Here is a 25,158-nt window from a genome sequence, read left to right on the forward strand (position 1 = left end):
TTGATGACTCAATAAGACGATGGTCTACGTGCTAAACCGGGAAGCAGAGTAATCAATTCCCGCCGCAAAGTGGGACTGAAAGCGTCAATGAGTCCCACCGTCAATCGACTGTTTCTGAGAAGTACTATGAAGTTCATAATGTGCAATATCTCCTGCTTGCCTCAGTACTGACCTTTGAGTGCAGTGGCGTGCACAGACATTTTGAGGGGCAGGTGCTCAAGTAAATCATACTTTTTTTTGTTTACTTGGTCTGCTCTTTTTTCCCTCTACACCTATACCTCTTTGCCAAAAATAGCTGATCTACAAGCCCACAACGCGAGGCGTTGTGGGCTTGTAGATCAGCTATTTTTGGCTAAAGTTCTCCTCAGAAAAGGGATGCTAGGTTTCGAGTGGTTATTGTAAAAAGAAAAATCATATCACATAAAGATTTGGCGGACCCCCTGTAGTAACTCTGAGGACCCCCTAGGGGTCCCGGACCCCCTGTTGAAGACCCCTGCTGTAAACTGTTTTTTTTTCTTTCTTTTTTTCAAAAGGGCACTTCTGGTCAAGAGGGCAAAGGGCAGGTGCTCTAGCACCACCTAGAGTCTATCTGTGCACGTCCCTGTTTGAGTGTGAGAAAGAAAGCAAGAAAGAAAGAAAGAACGAAAGAAAGAAAGAAAGAAAGAAAGGATTAGGTTTGCCCGGTTGACTCCCACATGCGTTCAATTACATATACAGTAAGAGCACGAGCTTGGCAATAAAACAGTCGGCTCGGTAAACATCCAAGCAAATACCAGGAGAAACGAGACTCTGTGAAGATGGAAAGTTTCCTGTTTCTAACGTTACATCACATCCCCAGAAGTCAGATTATTCCAGCTGAATTTCAAACAGAGGCTTACGTATCCGACTGCAAAAGTAACAGGATATTTAGTCTCCATTGCAAGTCGACTTCCTCCATGTCTGCATCAACACGTGTTTTCCCTCGGTCCTTCCTCCGCCGGTCGATCACGCGGCTTGTCTGTCCTGTTAATCTAGCCTCGCCTGGACGCCAGAGCTGTCCCCAATCAGACACATTACTGGTAGTTGAGGCTAGCACCTGTGCCTAGGTCGGCTGTAGCCGAGTAGGAATGGGAAGGTAGGCAGTTTGACCCCCAGCTTGCCCAGTGTACATGTCCAAGTGTCCCAGAGCAAGACACTTAACCCCCCCACCCCCTCCGTGTGCTCATCCACGCCATCTGAGCAGCCGTATGCTGGGTGTAGCTGTAAAAGCCATTTGCCTCCCCCAGGGGCCAGACAATACTCCTTGAAGGAACCGTACCACAGTGAGATGTCTCACCTTCTTATTTTCAGGGGGTCAAGTACAGAATGTGGAGGGGGGTGGGGGTGCAGTGGAGGTGGTATGAATAAAAGTTGGGAGGAGAGAGCTATGATATATGATAATGGCAGCAGAATGGGGGGATGACGTGGTGCAAATGGGGGGGGGGGTGGGGGCTGCATGCCTGAAGGAGAGCTGAGGAAAAAAAGAACCCTCACTAGACTTCCTTAGCTCTTTCATTTCTTTTCTCCTTTCCTCAACTCGGGTGCGAGATGATTATCATGAGCAACATCCTCCCAAAGGGCCCTCCTTGTGGAGAAATTACAATTTTAAGATTGGAGTCCCCCCACGAACACTAAACCCCCCCCCACCCCAAACCCTTCCTTATGCTCGCGTTGCCTGGCAACACTCTGCACCCATAGAGTCAGTCGATGGAGAGCAGAGGATGAAGAGGAGGAGGAGGAGACGGTGTAGACAGAGTGGAGTAGCGTTTAACAGGACAGACAGACGGCAGATCCTATCCTCCAACCAGAGCCCACAGCTGTCTTTACTGATCTAGGTGATGTAATACTGTAACGCTGCCACATCTGTGAAGAAATATAGAGCTGGATGGGAGGGGAGGGATGGGGGGGGGCCTGTCTGGACTCTATGTGACGGACTCTTATCAACGGCCTGGAGAAAATCTTATTTCCAGCCCAGTATGATACTCCCACCAAGTTGCTGACAATAGTTAAACACACTTCTTATGCTTGCTCAAGGAGAGAGAGGGGAGAAAGACTGTGCGTTTTCACAGAATGTGGTGGCCCACAACAAGGCCATAGAAAATACCTAACACCACGGTAAACATGCATCATCATCACGCAAAATGTCCACGGAAAGCGTTTTTTTGAGCGAAGGAGCGCGTTGGATATCATGTCCAGAGTGCTCGCACAAAGCGTTTATTGATGCCGCCAACGTTCGAACCTGTCAAACATTTCTGTGCTCGAATGTCGAAATCTGCATTTTTAGCACATATAGCTTAGCTGAAACAACGTAAACATGGACTTCTCACGGTTGTGGTAACGATTCAACGTCGGGTCACATTCAGGGGTTCCTCTCCAAAAGTACAATTACAGTCTACCAAAAAACACTGGGAGCTGAGAGCGCGATGCTCGGACACAGGGAAGACGAATGCACCAACGCATCTTTACCAAAGAAATACAGGGTAGAAAGGAGCTGGCAGCTTACTGGGTAAGTAGAACTGTTTGATTTATTTTAGCAGAGAAATATTACTTGAACAGAATTATGAAAGTAGGAATGAAGGAAACGGTTGAAAACATAAAAGTCAATTATTCAGTACACTCCTCTGTGGTTTGGTCGTTGGTAGCCATAACCACATAAAACAACATTTGTGGAAATGCAGATTATAATGCATAAGTATGTTTATAATGCATTCTAGACATGGCAAGCAAGTGTTACCACATTTTTTCAAGTGTTTCAAAGTGAAAATAACCGATCCACAAGGTTGCGATGCAACACGCTGTGAGCTTGTAGATCATGGCCATTCTCTAGTATGTACTAGACATACTGTATCTTGACAGTGTTCATCTTACACTATGACAATCCAATTGAGGTTAACTGTTACTGAATCTTTTTCGCAGGTGGATTAGCCTATTTTCTAACAGCACTGTGCATTTTTCCCTGTTGTCTGTTGCAACCCGGATAAAACAAACAAGAGGATCGTTGTCTCCCAATATAGTCAGATATCGTATCATTACAGAAAAGCCTTTAATACTAATATCAAGGATTGCAATCTCCACGTTCTGCTCTTTGGGTCCAGGGAGATGAAGAGAGACCTGCATGCATTGACATGATTCTGAGATAAAGATCTCGATGCAACTCGGTGGAATGCGGCGGTCATTGAAAACACCCCTCGTTCACTTTCCACCATTCTCTCGTCTCAAGCTCTCTCTGATCATTATCTCAGCCATCTCACAGCCTCTCAGCTCATCAGTCAGCAGTGGAGTAATACAGCAATAAGGGTAGTAACAAGGTCAGCCAGAGAGCCAGTGTCACTGCCTCACTAGGGTTATTAAAGCCGCCGGTCCTTATCTCTGTAGTTTCGTTGGAAAGCCTGAACAGCTTCGTGCAAAGGCATTAGGCCAGTGGACTAAATGGAGAGGTTGGCTGGTACAGTGCTGTATGTCAGAAGGTAGAAATGTCTTGCATGGATCTGACGTTTAAATTTGCATCGCATGCTCGTCTCCTCAGTCAGAATCTCTAACAAGATGTCACGTAGCGATGATTATTATCTGCATAATATTGATGACTGGAAATAGTCTGAAAAGTAATGAATGGTGGTAGGTGAGGTGAACAAACACTAATCACATGCTTGTGGACACTTAGCAAGTCACGATGGAATTTAAATGGTCCATTAGTGCAAGGGAAAATTGTCCTCATTATGCACTTGTCAAAATCGCAACATTAGTCATAGAGCAATTAAAAGCAAATGATAACTATGCTGAGCATTTGTCATACAACTAATCACACAAACAAGCAATAAGCGCTCGTTCAAGAACATGGCATTCAATCACCCAACGTTCTCAGATTCTCTGTACATGAAGGCATGTGAGTGACCTTATTATGTTGTGCATCGGTGTCATGCACATCACAGCACAACGTGCACAGTAAATAGCTTTTCGCTTTTCCCACATTAGCTGCAATTCACAAACTCCTTTTTGACTCCTTAATTGTCATATTGATTAAAACTGTTAAAGTTGATGGGATTGACACAAATTGAGTGTCGCTGGGCTTTTGTTCATTACCTTCAAGCATTTTTTTCTTCCTTTTTCAGGAGGCTCATACATTGCACCTAGCTGCATGGCACAGCTGTAGAGAGATTTCAAGGGAGTACGGAGTGGCCTGTTCAGAGATTTTTGACAGCGCCAGGATGTATTAGTCAAACTGAACTCAACTTAATTTTGTATTGCTCATCTTATTTGGCACAGGCCAAATTTCACTCGTCACTACTAGCAACTAAGAGCCAAAACCTATGCTACAGAAAAGTACATAATGTAAAGGGGAGACACAGTTAAGTAATGAAAGCAAGATGAAGCAAGACAGATAATTAGACAAATCAATAATTTCAGACCAAAAGCCAAACAGAACATTATATTATTTGCTCTTGAGCCATATAATTCATTTGGGCTGAATCTGATCCCAGTGAGCATATTGCAGATCAAACACTATGTTAAGTCCTTGGCTAATGACCATAACGTTGAAATATTTTCCCGTAAATATCCAGTCTACTTTTGTTGGCTGGAGATACACATATGAAATAATGGCCATGGGTTTTGTTGCCAAGTCTTCTGACACTCAGAAGGTCTACAGACACATGAGCTTGGGAAAGTCTCAAGTCCTATCCTTGACACAAGTTTACACAAGCTGGCTCATACATACTATACCCAATACATTGAAAACTGAGGCAATGTTAAGTGAGTTTTTGAAAACTCACTTGTGGAGTGGATCTGCAAAGAGGAGTACACACACAAAATACTATGGATCCTGACTAAAATAACAGAAAAGGTATACTGAATTGATCAACATTATACATTCAATCAATTAGCCATTAACCTATGAATCATAACCACAACAACTTTATCAACATCATTTTAATGACAGCACAGCCAGGTGTGACCCTATTGTGAAAAGTGCAGCCTGTGGATTCTCTGCTCTGTCATCTGCAGTACGTGATTACAACTACGACAAATAGAATAGAAAGCCTATACTGTACATTTATACGACTCTACAATGCAGTATGTTTAAATGCAATGTGTTTTAAAATCAAAGAGAGGTCATTGGACATAAACACAACAAATGGGAATTTCCGGATGCAACTTGGTATTATTCTAGAAATTCTAGAAAACCCTGGTGAAATAGATTTTTTTGTAAGGGAAGAGGGGTTCCATTTACAAAGGTATTTGAACCAGTTATGGTTAAAGTCAGACTTGTGTACTTTTATTATGTACAAACTGTAGCTACACAAGGTTGAAAATCGTGCTTTTTACATAATAGCCTTTTGCTAGACCTTTTGTCTTACGATCTTGGAATGAACAAACCATTAGTTAATAAACAAAAATATTAGCTGTAATGTTCACACTATAGTTATGTTTGATATGTTATCCATGTTCATTTCAAAGCTAGACAAAGCAAAGAAAATGTTGCCATACTATGAGAAGCAAACATATTACAGGCCTAAAGGGTGTTGGATCCCAGTGACAATGTTTTTTCCTTTCTCTTGGAGAGTCTAGGGGTATATTGGCAACGGTCCACCACCACATTAACAGTGTGTCTAATTTAGAGAGACAAGTCTGCCTCTAAAACCCCAAGCACTTCTTTCGACCAAGTTCTGACTCAGTTTAGGGGAAGGGTCTTTCTTATTTTATTTTTTAACTTCAATTGTGAGGAGGTAAAACATAACCTTGCGGGATGGGGAGCACAGTGTGCACTGAGCCGTATAAACATTCAGATGTGCCAGAAGTGACAAGGCAAACTGTGTCAAAAGGAAGCAACGTACAATGCTGTGACTTAGCTGTGTGATGCCACAGACTAATAATATGACATGGAATCTTCTGACATCTGCAGAAACATGGACAACTTTATAAAGTCTTGACAAAATCTCAAGAACTTCCTGAGACTAAAATGTGCAAATACACTTCTTTGAAGACAGATAAGATCATCCATTAATACATTTTGAAAACCACTTAAAACTAATATTTTGATGAATATCAAAATATAAATGAAGAACTGAGCTCTGGTTAAGACATCAGACTGTAGCAGACTTGGAAGATTTATGGCAGGACAGTCACATAAACTCCAGGGCAATAAATTAACCTCCGTGGCTACTTACGCTTTCTCCCTCTGACCGCTCCAACTAGATTTCTCCCTTGCTGACTGTAGTTTGAGTCGCCCCTTCAAATCGGAGATGCTACTTTGACTTATTCCTGGATAATCGGCCGGCTGTGATACAAGTTAGGACTGAAATACAGAACTAAACCTCGAGTATGATTATGGAAATAATGGAGCAATATAAACTACAGGGCCTTTGCATCATCAGTTCAACAGTTGCAACTCTAAACATTTCATCTACAGCTTGGCTGTGCCAGACAATAATGTGCTCTATTACAGTAAAAGCCTTGAAAACATCCCTTGTTCCCATTCCAAAGAACAGCGAAACATTACAGGGAGATATCTGTCTTATTTATCGGCACCAATAAAGAAGGTCAATACATCTGAGTTCTGGGCTTAAGTACACATTTTATGATGTAAGATGGCATCTCCGTGCTCTTAATTTCCCTTGCTGTTTGATATGTTTAAAGAGTTGAAGGGGAAACAAGGCAGGGCGGATGACTCATGGACCTGAGTTCAGGGTCGGAAACAGGACACAAGTGTTTTCCCAAAACGCCTCTCTGTTTAGCTTGCACCACCTGCATGCAGATGGTCAGACAGGCTGTGTTGACCAACGGAATTGCCCAGTGAATATCCCACTGCCAACATCGCTTGACTGCTTTTAAAATGACATACGGATGTAAATGGAACCACGTTGACTTTTGGCAAATAACTCCCTCCTACTCATTTAAATAATTCTCTGTGGAAGTGCCAGTGTTTTAGCATAAACCTGCCAAAGCTAGTCAAGATATGACACAGAACTCATTCCTTTTTTGTGGATATCATTAAGCTCTATAAATATAGAGTGCCATTTCAAACTAAGAGACTAAGAACTGCTGGTACATATGGGTGAAAAGTTTTCAAGGAAAGTTAAGACAATAATTGGCACTTCGGAGGTGCTTCCAGACGGTCGTCAGGGGAAGACGACAGAGGTTGGGTGTCGATGAAGAAGGCCAGACATGTGACAACCATCTAACCAGCCTGCAGATTCCTGGATCCACATGTAGGCTGGGAAGATGCCTGCTCACAGAGCCAGCAGCTGCCTGGAACGCTCCCATCCCCACTCAGCAACAATGAGACACGCTGAGCCAACCCGTTGTTCTAACCCAGCTCATGGATGGAAGGGTGGACAAAAGAGCAGAGAAAATAGATTGATTACCGTACGTCTGACAGTGCCCAGTCAAACATGTGTAGCCTTTTTTTTTCTTCATTATGTTAGAGCAATGTAGTACCGTTACCCAAAATAGATGATTGGAAGTATGTGGCCTGTTTCTCCAAACGTAACTTCATGAAAGGCCTATGTTCTAATATGACAACTACTAAGCTGAATGATCACCAGCAGACCTACAAATTATTACTACATGATCCAAAGGTTACAATAAACAAACAAAGTAAAAGCTATACGCTTTGCCAAATGTATAGCTTTTATACTCAACAGTGTGTTTTCACATTAACAACGCGTCACAAATCTGACAGGTTGTTAAATTGAAATTCAGTTTTTTTCAATGACAGCGTCATGCTATGTTGTATAAAATAGGCTATGTTACCATTTAACAAATCGGTATCTAAATGGATGAGCTCTGCTAAGCAGTTTCACACAGGTCACAATGTATTGAACCCTTTTGGGAAGCAGCACCAATGTGCGAGCCGCAGTCCGTTGCGCTATTCAGCATTGTAGCTTCTTGTCCGCAATCTCCTCTAGCGCCAAATGACAAAAGAGTTACAAGAGAGAGGATTAATTGTATTCAGGTACCGTTTCTTGTCTCCGCGTTTCGCTGCGGCTCTCGATCGATGCTGGTCCATGCCCTCCCCTTTCCACAAATGGACAACAGGAGGGCAATCAATCACTCTTACTGCCAGGGAGTGGCTGTCCAAGGGGAGGAAAGAGACTCATCCAGGTGTGTCTCTCTAAAAAGAAACTCATCTCCCCCTCCAGCAATCCCAATTCCAGTAAGTCTAACATGCACACGCACGCGCGCGCGCGCACACACACAATCATATACACAGGCACAAGGATGTATGACGCGCACACACGCACAGCTATGCAAACACACAAAGGCATGTGTGATGTTATCGCTACAGATCCACAAGTCACTCGTACAGCCAAACTGTACTCCAACGTATCGCTGGCCATATTTGCAGGTTATGTAACAGCTATTGAAGACTGCTTACCCTTCTATCCCCACAGGCATTGGGGTATAACGCTAAAAGGCCATTCTGAAACTGCAGCACTGATTCATGAACTAATTATCCATTATTATGGTCTGAAGATGCACATGTTTAGCAGCATTCAGATGGCTTCCTGAACATAACATTCTGGTGCTTTGCATAATCTCACATTTTCTGTTCTGAACATCAAGCACCACACACCCCGCCCCCCAGCACAGCTGTTTTCACATGCATCACCAGGCATGTTGTAAATTGTTGCTGTCGGGCAGAAACCCTGTACTGTAATGTCCAAAACCGTTACTTTTCAGGAAATGGGGAAAAAAAGAACTCCAATAGATCCAATATACTTATTAGTCACAAACTTAACCCTACTTTTCATCGGTTAAACATTTATCAAACTCACAGACAGCCTTTAACCACTTTCAAACTATTTTGGGCATGTCATTATAGGCGAACATAAAAAAAAAACTCCCGTTCCCGACGACCTTTGCTGTGCGTCACCCCGCCATCTCTCTCCCCATTTCCTGTCAGCCTACTTTCCCTATCCCTCTCTAAAATAAAAGGCATAAAAAGCCCCAACATTTGAAAAAAAAGAATAAAAAGTGATGTCATTATAGGCGAACATTTCCCCCCGAAAAAAATATCTAAAATATCTAAAATAGCAGATCTCTACAAGTTCAAAACGTTGTGAGCTTATAGATTGGCTATTGTATGTACTTTTGTGCAGCACTGGCATACGACACATTATGGAATAGGCAAATAGGGTATTAATCTATGAAAAAAACAAACATAAAATGGTAGAGATACAAGCTTTCTGCGACGAAATGCAGTATCTTGCAAATAATCTGGAAATATGACTTGTTTGGCACTATCTTGCAGCCCCAGTGGGCATTATGTGACACACAGTTGAGATGAATGAGCTTTCACTTTACAGTAACACATCGCTTTGAATGGCAGATCCATTTAAAGCCAAACTTCCCACAACCAACCGTACTAATAGAAATGTTGGGGGCTTCTTGAAAGGCTGTCATTAAACTTTCTCCACAAATGCAAAAAAAAAAATCCAATAGCAATTAAAAGTTAATTATCTCTGTAGGATCGACATTTCATTTAACAAACAGGTCTAAGAATAAAAATCAATCGCCGTGGCCTAGTGAGGTGTACGACGGCGGGCCTGTGCTTCAGCTCAGAGTAATTACAGCTTCTTCATCGGCAAAAGTCTTCTGGTGCTTTTCCCATCTCAAAGGAAGTTGCTGTGCGAGCTGTGTGACAAACGCAGACAGAGCGAGGGGAAACTGCAGCATGACTCACTTTCTCACCTATCAATTAGTGCCCTCTCCCACTCTCCCCCCTTCGTTCCTCTCCCCTTAATCCATTAAGACCTGAGGTTCCGATTCTACAAAATGCCTTCTAAATCCTTTTTCTGAAAAAACTTATGTCACTATGTCAGTGGTTCTCAAACTTTTTCATGTCAAGGACCCCCAACATGATATGTATTTGGCCACGGTCCCCCATCTCAAAATATATATTTTTTGCACAAATTTGCACACATTTTCACGATTAAAAAAAAGCAGCAGATCTACAAGCTCGTAGTGCGGCACTCGGTGCCGCTCTATGAGCTTGTATATCTGCTATTTTTGAATAGCCAAAGTGTAAAACAATGCTTTTTAGTGCAAATCTAAAAATGACACAGATGCGTCCCATGACATTTTTTTCCAAATCTTTACAAATGTCTTCTAAAATGTCTTCTTTTTTGAAAAAATGTATGTCGTTACATCAGTGGTTCTCAAACTCTTTCATGTCAAGGACCCCCAAAATGGTGTTTTTGGCCGCCGATCCCCATCAAAAAAAATGTTCCAGGGACCCCCAGAAGCAAAGATTTGAGTTAAAAATGTTGTTTCAAAAAAATTGCACAAATGTTCAAGATTTTTCAAAAGATAGCAGATCTACGAGCTCGTAGCGCGGCACTACTAAATATCCAAAGTATAAAATAAATAGGTTATAGCTCTCAAATCTAAAATGACACAGATGCGTTCCCGGATTGAATGGATTAATCGACTTGTGTCTGGCAGAGGTGGAAGCAGCCAGGCGAGAGACAGACAAAATATTTCCTTCAGCAGGGGGAAAACAAAAGAACTGCCACACAGGAGACGGCAATACCTCCGACAACAACTTACTTCGGGAGAAAATTGCCGTTTCACTGGGGGCTAGCTCAGAGATGATCAGCGCTTGATGGATTTTTATCCTTCCAATCCAATGCTGATATTATCACTTGAAACAGACCTCTCATCTCGTCTATCCGTGTTCCAAACACAGCTATAAGGTTGGGCTGAAATGGACCTTTGTTACAGGATAGTGTTTTGGATCTACAGTACAAGCAGTAGTGCATGCACAGTTGCACACATCCAACCATGTGTTTGATACAGTATAAATCGTAGCACAATGAAAAAATAGAATCATATTTGCACAATGGATTAAAGTCTTTGAGGTTTAAACTGCAGTTTTCCCAAATCTTCAACATTAGACAGACAGACAGGTTTCCTCATTTTATAGGATTAACATATTAAGCAAAGCACAAACCTGAACATTTAGATGTATAAATACCATTTACTGTCGGTACACCTCAGCCATTATAATGCAATCTAACAAACTATCGCTGTAGCCTATATAAAAAGGTCTTCAATTTGTACCTCCAGCTGTCTTTTATTTCAGCATCACCAGACAGAGCCTGATGGGAGTGCACTACCCTTGGCTGGGCTTTGATAGTGAGATCAACCAGAGTGGGTGTGTAAAGTGGATTCAGACCAGGGAAGCAGCCCATTTCAACAAAATGGGTCCAGGACCACATACCACAGCCCACCATTATTGTTCCAGCAGTGTGGGAAAATATAATGCAGGGCCCGCTGTGTGATTCCAACAATTCAACGATAAAAAGGAAATAAACTGCTGATACGAGCAAAGGCTAGTGGTGGATGACACACCCATGGGTGGTAGTTCAGAACTCCTGTCACCAGTACAAGACAATAAGTGCTGAGTAGTAAGGAAAAAAACATAGAAAAAGACATAAAAAGCTACCCAGTTTGGATGAACCAACATTGGGATGAAGTGATGACGCCAGCCCGGATATGGACCAGAACACATCACGTCATTGGCATAGGAAGTAAGCCGTGACATCCCCACATTTCTGCTGCCTCAGATGGCAAGGGAATTGAATGACATCAAGTTTGGAGTCTCAACCGGCACTGCTGGGAGTGGTGTTCAAACCCTGTGTCCACGGGATCATTACCTTTCCGTTAATGGTAGAACAGGACATATCGTATAATAGCCAAGGGGCCATCAAGGGTGTAACTACAGTGATTATGGCAACAAACAATTCTGACATATTGAAATCATTTTCTGGGAAATTGAATTTCTCAGCAGTAGGTAACTGGAGGAAACTGGCAGTACCCTTGTTGTTTTCTCAATAGAATGGTGAAATGTATACCTCATTTTGAGCTTGTTAGGATCAAACGTACCGGAATCATTTGAGAGCGGAAGCAATTTGCCTTCAAATTTAAATGAATAGGAGAAATAACAATCATTCGGCTGAGTTCACCGTACCACATGCATAAAGGAAAGTGTTTATACAACTATACAGTTACAGACGCATTGACAATTGAGGGAGTGAATCCCATACCACAATGTCATCATAATGCATATATCATGATTAGTGTAGTTCCCTTTGGCAAACAACCCTCTTTTAATTGCGCCTCGAGATTGAAAGACTGGACATCTTGTCTGAATGTTGAATATACATAATATATTTTGATTGTATTGCCCCGGACTACACAACTGCACTAAATGTGAGGACCTATTGTAAGAGTTGACTTCACGCATGTCAAGTTGCATACTACTAAAATTACTTTTATACCGGCACAATTAAATTATTCTTACGCAGATAAATTACAGGGTGTTAGGTCTACAGCTGGCTAAATCTGATGCACTGTCAGTGGCTGTTTTCAAAAATGGTATTTATGCTTTGCAAGCGGCCTCCTGGGTTTAATTACAGCAGAAGTGCTACCTCAGCTGGGCAATCGTTTACCACCCGCCCCCCAAAAAAGAAGAAGAAAAAAAGAAAAGAAAAACAGTTAATCTGAAAGAAGAGAGGGATGAGGAGAAAGAAACAGTGTCCCCAGTAAATTATGAATCTCACCTCCAGCTCTGCATCACTGGGCAGGTTATTCTTGGACTCCGTCATGCCCATAAAATAGGATGTACATTCCATGCATTTGAATTTGAGACAGAATAAAATGGCAGGGAGCCGTCAGTCACAAGGGACAAAAAGACCCATTGATTTCTTCCATTTCGACCCGAGCTGTGAGCTGATGAGGGTCCATTCAGTAGGGCCTTGGGTTTATGTTACTGTCTAGAGGATGGTTCTGCATGATTCTTTACGCTTTTTATCCCAAACAGTGGAGTGAAGCATTTCTGACGGCCATCTATCATGATTTAGCTACAGTTTTCTAAGGGTGTTTCAAAGTGGTGGTACGAGATCAAACTTGCAATTGATTGATTGATTGATTGATTTACTTTATTTGACAGAAATGCAAACGTCACGAGGTACATTCAGACATTTGAGCTAAAAGGATAACACAAAACTACAAATAAAACTGGAATACGTTTAAAATAAATCCCTAAACAGGGACAGTCATTATGATTAGAACTAATTCAACTTAACTGAATCGATCGCACAAAATTGTAGTGAAAGGTTTGCGTTTTATACAGAACTTAGGCTATGATGTCAGGCTATGAAAACACAGACACGCACAATGGCATGAATTCAACTCTTGAGCTTGACCTTTGTCATTAATCTTCTCCTCTCCTCTCTATGCTGTCAAAGAAAAGCAGAAGCACCTTGAAAATAAGCTTAAAAGAATCATTATCATAATAGAATCATCAGCACTGAGGTCATTCCTCACTTGGGTCTTGGATCTAGAATGGCCAAAAACCTTTTACCAGACAAGATCACAGGAATATAAATATATTTATGTAATCACAGAAATGAATGCATAGAAAGGACATTTCTATTGCAACGCTGCACCTCAGTGTCACACCCAGAAAAGGAAGTAATCAATCTGCACATTTTGTTTGATATGAAGATACGTTGGGTCGCATGGTATCCATAGCAATACTCGCTATTGGGGCCTCCACCAAAGTCGGTGACCGACAATGCATATGTATGACCTATCTGTACTTTTATATGTACTGTATGTGTTATTTTGTATTTCGTTTTATTCAGAATGGCTTGAAATTCTCGTTCTTTTCTTCCATCCTTTCCAGGTAGGGTTTGGGATCTTTTAGGGTTTTAACGATTCCGGTTCCTTAACGATTCCCTCTTAACGGTCCGGTTCCTTTTAACGATTCCTATAGGGGGATTCCAAATGAAACCTTACGGGACTGTAACTCTGAGTACAAATGGAACCATCCATTTGTACACTCTCAGAGTTATGGTGGTCCTTGAAATGCAAAAGTTTGAGAATCACTAGTATTGTAATTGTATAGCAGACGTGAAGTCCACATGCTAGCTCTGACAGTGTGATGAAAACCGGTTCCAGAAACGGTTCCAAATGTGATGGAACCGATTCCGGTTCCTCAATGTTGGAGCCGGTTCCTCCAATTTCACCGGTTCCGGATCCCAGCCCTGTTTTCAGGTCAGTGTGGCAGCAACAGAGCAGTAGACCTCCAGTCCAAGCCCCCGGAACCACGGTAGAACAGTGAAGCGGCCGTCGCCTGATGGTCAAATCTGGGATAGCAACACTTCCGCATTTAAAATGCTACTGCGCGTGCGTCTACCGTTTGAAAGTAGCCCTAGTACGCCTGCTCATAACTCTATGGCCAGGCCTGCTCTATTGGCTCCGATATTGGTACTTCCGACAGACTTCCGGATGCTTCAACCGCAACTGAGCAACTTTCATTGAAATGAATAGCTGGGGGTGGGGCAGTCTGCCCTCTAGATATATTATAACTCTATGCTCCAGTCCCCTGTCTCACCTCTCTACCCCTGGGCTCAGCTCGCCAAGTTGCCTGGGGCACGGTTGCTGAAATGTCAGCGCACAGTCCCGTAGTAATCCCCTCAGTAATGTTTAAATTCCCACACTGATCCTCTCAGAAAAGTGGTGATTATTTTTCCAGAGAGACTTTTTTTTTTGTTTTAAAGGCAAGAGAGGGAGTTTTGGCCCAGGGCAATGCCAGCCCCTGGGTCAGCCTCCGGAGAATTATTGTTTTATTCTTTTCTTTTTTGCTTTTAATTTCCTGTCCCGTCACGTTCCTTCCGCCCAAGGGCTCTCATCACACTGGATGGACGGTACCCTCGCCATGCTCTACCGGTGCTGGCCAAGTGGGCTATCTGGTTACTGTACATGACGTCTCTGAAGTAAGGGGATGTCTCCCAACAAGCTTATGGTTGTTGAGAAATGGGGACCTGGCTTGTCTTTGAAATCTTCGCCAAAACTGCTAAACATCCCAACATTACAGTGAGGGAAAACCACAGCTGTGAAAAACTATCCCTGGCCCCCACTCTCTCCTGTGGTACTTGGGATCGTTTCAGGGATTAGGATCCCTTCCCATCGCAATGGAGCGGTCGTCGAATCCACCTGAGCCTGGGACTGCAGCGCTGTAGCGAGCCCAAGCAGGGCGGAGAGACAGAGGGGAACAGGTTCACACGTGGGTGGGATACAGCAGGGCGGTTAGACGGGTTTGGTCGTGCTTTCCAATCAGCGTTGCGGAGTATAGGACAGGAAGCTTAACTACAAGTTTCAATGTATATGCAGTGGAACACATTCCCAGAATGACTGTTTAAATTTGACTTAAACAGTCAACATATAACTCTATTGGGAGACTGCCACTCTTGTAGTAAGCTGTCTGTCTGCAATGACACTGATGTCGCTGTCTGTCTGTAATTACACTGATGTCGCTGTCTGTATGTCACTTGCTGCTACTCATTGTTGTCTCCGCCAGGCCGAAAGGCATGGCGAGAGAGTATGTTTTGCTCCCTGTCCGTCCGTCCGTGTGTGTGTGTGTCCGTCCTTCTGTCTGCGACCAGCTAATCTCCGCCACTGTTGGCCCGGTCGCTGTGAAACTGCGCACACACACTCCCTGGATGCCACAGCAGAACCTCTGCCCCACATTTTTCAGATCAGCCTGTCATAGCGCCACCATGAGGCCAACTTTTGCAAAACATCTTCTTGCTATTACTCCTACAGATTTTGTCCAAAAAACACGCGAATCGGTACACAGTATCTCTATAGCCATGTGATCAACACGGATCTGTCAGATTTTCCATATTCCATCATGATTGGCTAAAATTGGCTTCCAAAGTTTGCAGGATTGGATTATTTAGAACAAAATGCCTCAAATCATGAACGCAGCATGCGATTTCCGCCTCCTTTGCCTTCTGGTCTGGATAAGGAATCTGCTAACTACCGCTCCAGCAACAGGAACTTTAACCACTTAAACCCTATATACGTACTTTGATGGCCGGAGTCCCCCAGGGGTCTGTATTAGGCCCTCTCCTTTATACCCTCTGGGTCAGCTATTTTGGCCCAAAGTTCACTGCAGAATAGGGACGCTAGGGTTAATGTGGTTAAGACACCGTGACATAATGACCACCGAACTGTTGAAGACATTCTGTTCTCCACCGAGACTCAGTGCCAGCATTATGATATAGAGATCCAATGCTTCATTGAGGGACTCTGAGCCAGTAGCATTTTCCCTTAAGAAATAGGCAATGTTGTTCTCAAAATTAATGCAAATATATTCAGAAGCGATAGCTGGGGGAGAGCAATAATTCCACAATAAATTAAGCAATAGCAGAGAAAGAAAAGCAAGGACAAGCCTGAACAATATCTCTGCAAAATACCCCTTAATGCAGTGGCTAAATGGTACCACTCAATTATTCTAGAGACAGTGAATGCGCCACTGGCATTATGGAGGAAGGAGGTATATGGGTGGCAGCTTTGCATGAACACTTAATCCACTTCATGGCAACATAAATAAGAGCGGGGAGATGGATCAAATATTTTAAGATAGAGGTTCTAGTTCTCTACTGTAAATGAATGTATAAAACTGCAACATCATTGTGTTCATATGTGAATGTAAAAGTAAAAAGAAACAAATAAAGTAAGAACAAATAAGGTTCAGAAATGTCAGTGGTTGCAGGAAAATATAAACAAACTTTTTCTCTTGGATCATTATCTTAATTCCAAAAACTGTCAACATAATCTAATATTCCTTATTCAAGTCACTTGCATTTGAATGAACTCTCAATCTGTAACTGCTGCATACAGATCATGCCATGTTTGAATTGTTCCTGCCATATAATGGCTCATGGGGCTTTAAGAATGGACCATGTACTGTATAATGCTTAGATGTTTTAATGTGGTCTAGTGTGGACTACTTAGATAACGTTGCCACGGAGACTATATATATATAAACAGTATATATATGCTAATACCATCCTACAATTGAGAGAGGGAGTTTCACCCTACGTTTGCATTTCTGCAGTCTTTTGATATCGCACTACCCACATAAGGGAGCATTTCAAGTGGGAGTTGTAGAGAATTCATCAATATATTTGTGTACAGAAACCGTGGGGCGTGTGTTGCCTCAGTACTTCAGTACTTTGACCTACCCCAAGTTAACCACTTAAACCCTATATACTTTGTTGACCAGGGTCCCCCAGGAGTCTATACATGGGCCCCAGGGGTCTTCTTTTTTTCCTCAAGACCAAATCTCTTTGCTGAAAAATAGCAGATCTACAAGCTCACAAGGCGCCGCAATGTTCGCCTATTATGACATGCCCAGAATAGGGACGCAAGGGTTCATGTGGTTAACTACGCAAGCCAGACAGTTGCACACACCACTGAGATACATAATGCAAAAGCCAGCAGTAAAAGCTTGGCATGAATTTCAAAGAGTATATACAAGCCTCATGGTCTGAATGACGCATACAGCATAGAACGGGAGGCTAACCACACTGACACATGAGAAAAATGAGAAAGAATATATATTATACATTGAATACTTTTTACTATACTATATTATTTTATGGTTTGAGACTACCGTTACTCATCAATGGATTTTGGCCACACAGCAGCTCTTCCAGAAAGCTGCGCTTATAAATTGTGCTGCATTAAACGCAGAAGAACAAAAGAAAAAGTGTATCAAAGTAATTCTACACAATTTGAAGTTTGTTACTGTGGATGCCATTACGTATTTTCTCCTTGCAGTACAATGTTTGAGATGCTTTTCATGTAATTTATAAGATCGCTTGGAGAGATAGATGCATCTATACACACATAATTTGGACTGAACAGTAAAACACCAGATGGTCAGATCTATCTCAGGGAGAGAAAGTCCTGGTGAAAACAATATGACTGAACCAACACAGAGTCTGAGGTCTGCCGCAACAGTCTTGTTCCAAACAAAAAAGAAAAGAAAAAAAAAAAAGATTCCCAGACTTGGATGGACAAAAGGGGGAAATATCAACTTGCCATGATAACGACAGCGGCCAAGGCACGCAGCGGTGTTCTTCTGTTGAAAAATAGAATACCACTCGCATAATAATTCTGGCCTAGGAGCACAATCCCTGTCCTTGTGACACACCTACTGTACCTACATGTACACATACAGTATGGAGTGTTGGGACAGGCAGGAGAGCTGTTACCTGCTATAAGATGGACCGATATCTATTGGCTACAATGGCTTGTAGGAAGCAAACCAGCGACCTAGTTCACATGGACCCCTTGAAAACGAGATGCTGCATCTCAAGGGGCTTATCCTCTAGTGAAGTTTCAAAGTAAATAAATAAATAAAATAAAAAAGCCGTCGGGCTGCCCAGTTGCAGCACATGTTGGATGAAAAAATATCAGCATCATGTAGTGGAAAGAGTCTAAGAGATGGTGGCAGTGGTGATGGCGATGGGGGGGGGGGGGGGGGGGGGAGTGCTGCGCACCTGCTGAGTATGGCGGCGGCGGGGGGTGGGGGTTGGATGGAGCGGAAATGACCCCCCCGGTGAGATGAGAGGGGACATGACCCCTCATCTTACGAGTACGAGGAAGTAGGAGGGAGATTGAGAAAGACAGGCACAAAGAGAGAGACTGCCACATACATCTCTAACATTCCAATAATTCTCATTCCTATTTACAGACTCCGCCCCTCCTCTCTCATCTAACCCAGGGGACACCGCATGGAACTATGTGCTGCAGAGCACGATAACCACTGCTCCAAATGATACGTGCACATGCGTATTTTGGATAGATGATATCAGACTCTCCAACTCAAAGAGATATCAGACATTATGACATTTAGAGTCTTTCTCTCTTTTCTCCCATTGGACTCTTGTCACATAAAGGGGGGGAAATATTTATCAAGCGTCCTTCAGTTGTCCCAAAATACTCGTCAATATGCAAATGCAGGGGGGGACAAAAGGCATATTTCAAGGGATCGCAGTAGTAGGCAAAACCAAGTGATGTTTCGGTCACTCTGACTTTCTATCACTTTGTTTGATTGTCCTGGTTAAAAGAATGTCACGAAACAGAACCACCTCCGGGCAGAAAACCCGTCAAGGAAATACCTAGTGAAGTGAAATTTCAAGTGAAACTCATCAAGAAGTTCAAACTGAAAGTTTGAGCATGGATGGAAATCTATGCCACTTTAAAAGCCAGACAGGAGCCGGTTTAATAAGGACATGGCTCCCATGTTGAACTCAGACTTCATGTCAGTCCAGTATATATGACTAGCCTGACACTAGTTTTTCCACTCCATTATTCAGTCTGAAAACCATCTCAGTGCAGCCGTTTTCTGAGATGGAGGCATTTTTATCTCTGCCAGGCCAACAGACAAGAGGTGGAGATATTGTTTTCGCCCTTGTCCAAGTGTGTGTGTGTGTGTATCTGTCTGTCTGTCTGTTAGCGCAGCTAATCTCGCAAACCGATTGGCGTCAAACTTGACATGAACACTCCCAGTAGGCCAAGGAAGACACGCCACCCCCCAACATTTTTTAAATCTGCCTCATGGTGGTGCTTGTTGCTTTACTTACAGTAGCCCCTTACATTGATGTCATATTACGGTACAGTTCTCTCTTTATGTCATATTATGGTATGTCATGAGGAAAACGTTTCCGTTTCCATTAGAACTGAAAATTTGTGCTTAACATTTAAACTGATATAAAATAATTGTATAAGTGATATTAGTCAATTCCAAACATTATGAAAGTATTCTGTGGCACCCCTGGATTTCAGTTACGTCACGGCACTCACTTTGAGAAACCCTGCTATAGAGTGCACATCCAAAAGCACTTTCACTTCTGCCCATAGGGGGCGCCGCAAATATGTACTGTAAGTGCTATTACCCACTGTAGCTTCCTTGGCTCCTGAAGACTGCAACCCACAACTTAAGGCAGCTACATGCTACAAATTAATCCACCCACCCACCCCTCCGATCCAAGAGGGACACGGGGTCAATCCTCAAAGGAGTATGATGGTGTCTTAGGCCCACACTTTGAAAACCTGTGAACTAAGGGATCCCAGTAGGACAGAAACAAAGACTTACAGTTGTGAAGGCCAGGAGTTCCTCCTCAGTTAGTCTGTGGACAGGGTTGTTCCTCTGGAAGTCAGTGCTAGAAGACAAGACACCGTAGTAAATACACAATAAGCACATTGTGAACACACATACAGTATACACACACCCCATAAAATCATTAACGTATATATATATATATATATATATATATATATAAACATTTTACACCGCACATGACCTACACATTTTGCACACTAGAATACAATGCAAGTAGTAAGGAAATGCACGCCGCTTCTGAAATACTTTATTGATTGCAGTGAACCAACCCCCTTCCTGTACATCATAATGTTGTGACATATGATTTTATTCTCCAGTATTGATTTATTTAACGGTCAAGTGCTTTAGTTGATAAGGGCTGACGAGCCATCAGTGTTCTGGCCATTAGCCAGCATTGCCTGTGTTATGATGGAATGGCGTTTCATTGTCCCCCTGAGTCTGAAAGACCATTAATCTACATCACCAGCCCATCTGAGAAAGGGCCGCGATTGATTTCACAGCAAATCGCGGTTGTTGTTTGCTTTGACAAAGAGTTTCAGTGTGGCCTAGCATTACCAAACCCATGTATCTGTATTTCCTACATGAATAGACACCGGATAGTATGCATTTTTCCAATGAACACGCATGGGTACATGCACAAGTAACATGCACAAGTAAGTCAGAGAAAAGGCAATATTCCTTAATGTGTAAAAATCATAATAATCTGAGTGTAGAAATTATGGAAAACTTTGACGATGATTTCTCTATAAAGCAAAAATGTTTTTACGTACACACAAACCAAAACAAAATGTAGAAAGTTAACCCGTTTTAAACCCTATACTTTGGTATATATACGCGGCACGTTGTCAACGTATTATGAGACGCCCGTAATAGGGACGCTATAGGGTTCATGTGGTTAAGCTACTACAGCTCTAGATGGGAGCAGCTTGCACATCGCACAAAGCTGTTGCAGGTACTGGCAGAGAGGTAGACTTTGGCTTTATGAGGAAGGCTTCCATCCAGACCAAAGAGGATTTGGATTTCAGGGAGATTAGGTGCAATAATAACCAGTGCTCCTTCGCAAAATTTGTTTATTATTTTTCCACTTAAATACAGTTAGTGCTGCGCGTAGCGTCTGCCAGGTGGACAGAGCATACGGCTCCTGTGGCGCTGCAGCCTTGGACCCACGCCACACCTCATCCCTTTCCACAGGCCCAGCCCTGCCGTGCACTGACTGCTGCCTGGTCAACACACAATGAGTCCTGGAGACAGAAGGACAGGAGGCCCACAGAACGTATGGAGACAATTCTGGTTGATTACAAAAAAAAGGAGCTGGATGGGATGGAGATCTACAGTATATCATCAATGTGATTACAAATCTATGGGAATGGGATTCATAAATTGTTGCATTTAAAGGACCAATCAGTGTGGGGGGGGGTCTATATGAATGAAGACTACTTACTTACTGTGTGTGTGTGTGTGTGTGTGTGTGTGTGTGTGTGTGTGTGTGTGTGTGTGTGTGTGTGTGTGTGTGTGTGTGTGTGTGTGTGTGTTTTCAGGCGGGGTGGGGGGGGGGGTAGTGTTTGTGGGGAAAGCCACAGAGTTCGCTGGGTTTGTCTTGGCACCCTGTGCTGATCTCAAATAGACATGGTCACATTACAGAGGAATTTCCAATATGATAAATTGCATGCAGAGCCAAACCAGTAAAAATATTTACAATTTCATTCCTTTTTGAACGTCTATTGTGGTTTCCTCTTTTTCCATAACATTCCTGTCCATGCAGAGAAATCAAGCGACTGCACCTAGTTTTACTCGTCTAAGAACTTGGCTTTACTTTATTCTCTCCAAACCAAACGGTTAAAGCACGGAAGCCCATCATTATGGAGTGAAGTCCAATTGGCTAGGTCGCAAGTTTTCAAAGCGGGTAGGGGTCATTGGACAGGAGAGGGAAATGAGGTGGGGTTCCATAACAACAACAAAAATATCTAAAACATTTAATTCAACAAAACAATAAATATATATAGCAGATCTACAAGCTAATAAGCTAAGGATAATTCACAGGCTTTAGTGAAACTTTCACTGATGAATCAAGACTTGCTGGGAGAAGGAATACGAGATGTAGAGAGGGAGAGAAGGAGGTCTGACTCAATGAATATGACCAATTCGACTCCAACCGTGATTTGATGATTGCATGACTGGGTGTAATTGGGTGCCAGCACTGTGCCATCGTACCATAATCAGTAGGTGGAAGAAACAGGTAAGCCCTCAGGTAAGGCTTATCAACCTCTGACTACTTTGACAGAGAAACACAGTCCAACAGCTGGATGAGAGGAAGCCTTTCCTGTGTCAGGCCATGTATTGCAGGTGATTTCAAACCATTTAAGTTCACGTCAAGAGATATTATGCATAAATACATGTAGACTAGAGAATTTGATGAGCGATGAATGTTGCTGGTCTGAAGAAGGAAGATATTCTGAGGAAGATATTCAGTACGTCCAGGAAGCGACGGCCAAGCCCTCGCAATCTCTACAGACAAAGGGAGATTCCAGACAAGGTCACATTCCCTGAGCTCAGAGAAGCACTGTGAAGTCCACGCTCTGATCTTTTCGACTGGGGATTCTTAAACTTTTCAAGCCTAGGGCCAAAATTCTACAATAAATAAGCTTTATCTTGGGACATCAGCCCATCATCACAAAGTGTTGTTGTTGTGAGGCAGGGTGAGGGTTGCAACAAATTTTCATTCCCTGACACATAGTTTAGGAAATGCTTTTTTATCCCCGTGGAATGAGAGTGGAGACCAGAGAGAGGATGATATCCTGTTGAGAATGTGAGAGCATCCCAGTGGAGCACACATTGTATTTATAATGCCGGGATAAAAGTGAAGGAGTTGGGACATCTTCGTGAACGTCTAACTCTAGAAAGAAATGGCATGGCTTCGCGTGGAATCGTGGCTCTCAGACTCCATACGTGGCCAGTCTGTGATGTCAGTGACCTACAGTATGACATACCTAGTATCTATGACGTTTGACTTCATTTGAGCAAGATTTCAAAGTTACGACTGCCCTTGACTTCCATATATCCTGCTCTATTATAATATCGGCAAGGACCCCGCCACCGAGTCATTGGGATATGCGGTTGTCCAGAACCAGACAGAAATACGACCGATATGTCCATATTTAGGCATATATAGATATCCAGTTGTCCAGAACCGCTGATCAACCGATTTGCCCATATATGGGCATGCCAATATATGGGCATAATACTGACATCAGCGATCTCCATATATGTGCATAAAAGGGACACAGGTAGACATACAGATACAGAGATCACCATGGGCACAAAAGGACAGACAAACGGGTACAACAGGAACTCTGACAAAGCCCCGACACTATGACTCAAAACATATTGTTGGATTGGCAGTGCGACGTACTGTAGGTGTTCGCTGCCCGAACCTCTAGTATTTATAAATGCACACATTCTGTCTGCCTGTGCGCCCCCCACATATCTTGAGGCGTCTTTTGCAACATAGTAGGCCTAGCTGTTCATCGAGGCTCTTTACAAGGATGGGGGCGCATTTGGGATAAAAGAGAAAGAGCGGAGAGAGAGGTGCGCAAATCAAGGTGAGCGACGGAGCGACAGGGGGGGGGTTGTCAACATGAGATAGACAGCATAGAGAGACTTAAGTATGTGCCGTATTGATCGGTATTGGATCGGAAGTGAAAAACCTTGATTGCAGCACCTCTAATTAACTTCATACTCCGTTTGTGTATCCCCAAAGATCAGCAAGTCTGGATCAAATATAGGTCGATTCAAGGCAGCTGCCTTTTCAAGCCAGCTGCAAAAGGATTGGTGGAGGTACTAAGTCAGTGTACTGCCAGTGAGCACAATAAATTTTGCACTTATTGGTCTAACAGTTTGCAAGATTAGCTCCGGATCAAACACACGTGCGCACGCACGCGCACACACACACACACACACACACACACACACACACACACACACACACACACACACACACACACACACACACACACACACACACACACACACACACACACACACACACACACACACACACACACACCCTCTTATAGACGGCTCTATAAGACTGCTTCAGAAGTTTTACAGACGACAGACATGCCATGTCTTCAATGCTGTGATACAGTAAACATGGAATAACAATTATCTTTTCCTTGATATTAAAGGAGAAATAACAATCAAACTATGTACTGACCAAAATTGCCAAAATTGGAAGTATTTCCAAATGGGGCCATTTATTTTGCTCAGAGTGCAAATCATTCTCTCTGCGGGTTGTGAACTCTCTGCCATCCTTACCACAAGGTTGTCGCTGAATTATTCGCTCGTTTCAGTTTGACCAACATTTAATTTTCAATCAATTAAAGTGACGTTGGGTGACTCCTGTCATTCAGTAAGCCTGGTAAACCCTCCCGGTCGCGGAATTCACATTTCATCTTTATTCAGTGGACGGCTGAATGAAGATGAAATGTGAATTCTGCGATCAGGAGGGTTAACCAGGCTAGTCATTCAGTGCCGTGATCCAGGGCCACGTCAGAACCCGCGAGTCAGACAGCCAAATATAAATTCACGATTGAACATCTGTTTTTTTTGGTAAATGAATTTGGAGTGTTCATTGACAGCCCTAACGGATACTGAGTGAGGATTATAATGGTAGCGGCTGGCTGTGAAAGCATTCAGTTGCTGCTCTCGAACTCGGAATCATCTTACAGTGGCTACTGTGTGTGTGTGTGTGTGTGTGTGTGTGTGTGTGTGTGTTAGGGCTTTCACGACTAGAGATTTTTACAGGTCGACTAATTTGACCCAGTGGTAGTCGACTAGTCGACTAGTCGAAATTTAAATTAAAAAAAAAAAATTACAAAAAAAAAAAAAAATTTTTTTTTTTTTTTTTTTTTGTGGCACTGTTTTAATACCATCCTACTACTATATTACTATTATTATTATCCTCCTGCCCTTATTTTTATGGCGTTTTAAGGGAAGCGCTTCTGGCACAGCAGCACAGCACCACAGCAGCGTCTCCAAGGATCCCCATTGCCCAATAATAGGCTTTTATTGGGCATGCTTTTGACCCCCTTTTGATAAAAAATAAAGTCAGGAGGATAATAATAATAGTAAGATGGGCCATTACTATAGCATTA

General features: G+C 42.8%; 1 protein-coding gene across 2 annotated transcripts in view; it reads right to left on the bottom strand.

The window, feature by feature from the left end:
• Positions 1-25,158, bottom strand: part of ttc27 (tetratricopeptide repeat domain 27) — a 157,482-nt gene that overhangs the window by 75,562 nt on the left and 56,762 nt on the right. For both annotated transcript variants that reach the window (XM_084076719.1, XM_084076718.1), the window contains one exon: positions 19,979-20,045. In XM_084076719.1, the coding sequence (XP_083932845.1) occupies positions 19,979-20,045 (67 nt within the window). The remainder of the gene's footprint in view (positions 1-19,978; positions 20,046-25,158) is intronic.

Source organism: Gymnoscopelus microlampas (assembly GCF_963454915.1).
Source record: "Gymnoscopelus microlampas genome assembly, chromosome: 13".
Classification (NCBI taxonomy): Eukaryota; Metazoa; Chordata; class Actinopteri; order Myctophiformes; family Myctophidae; genus Gymnoscopelus; species Gymnoscopelus microlampas.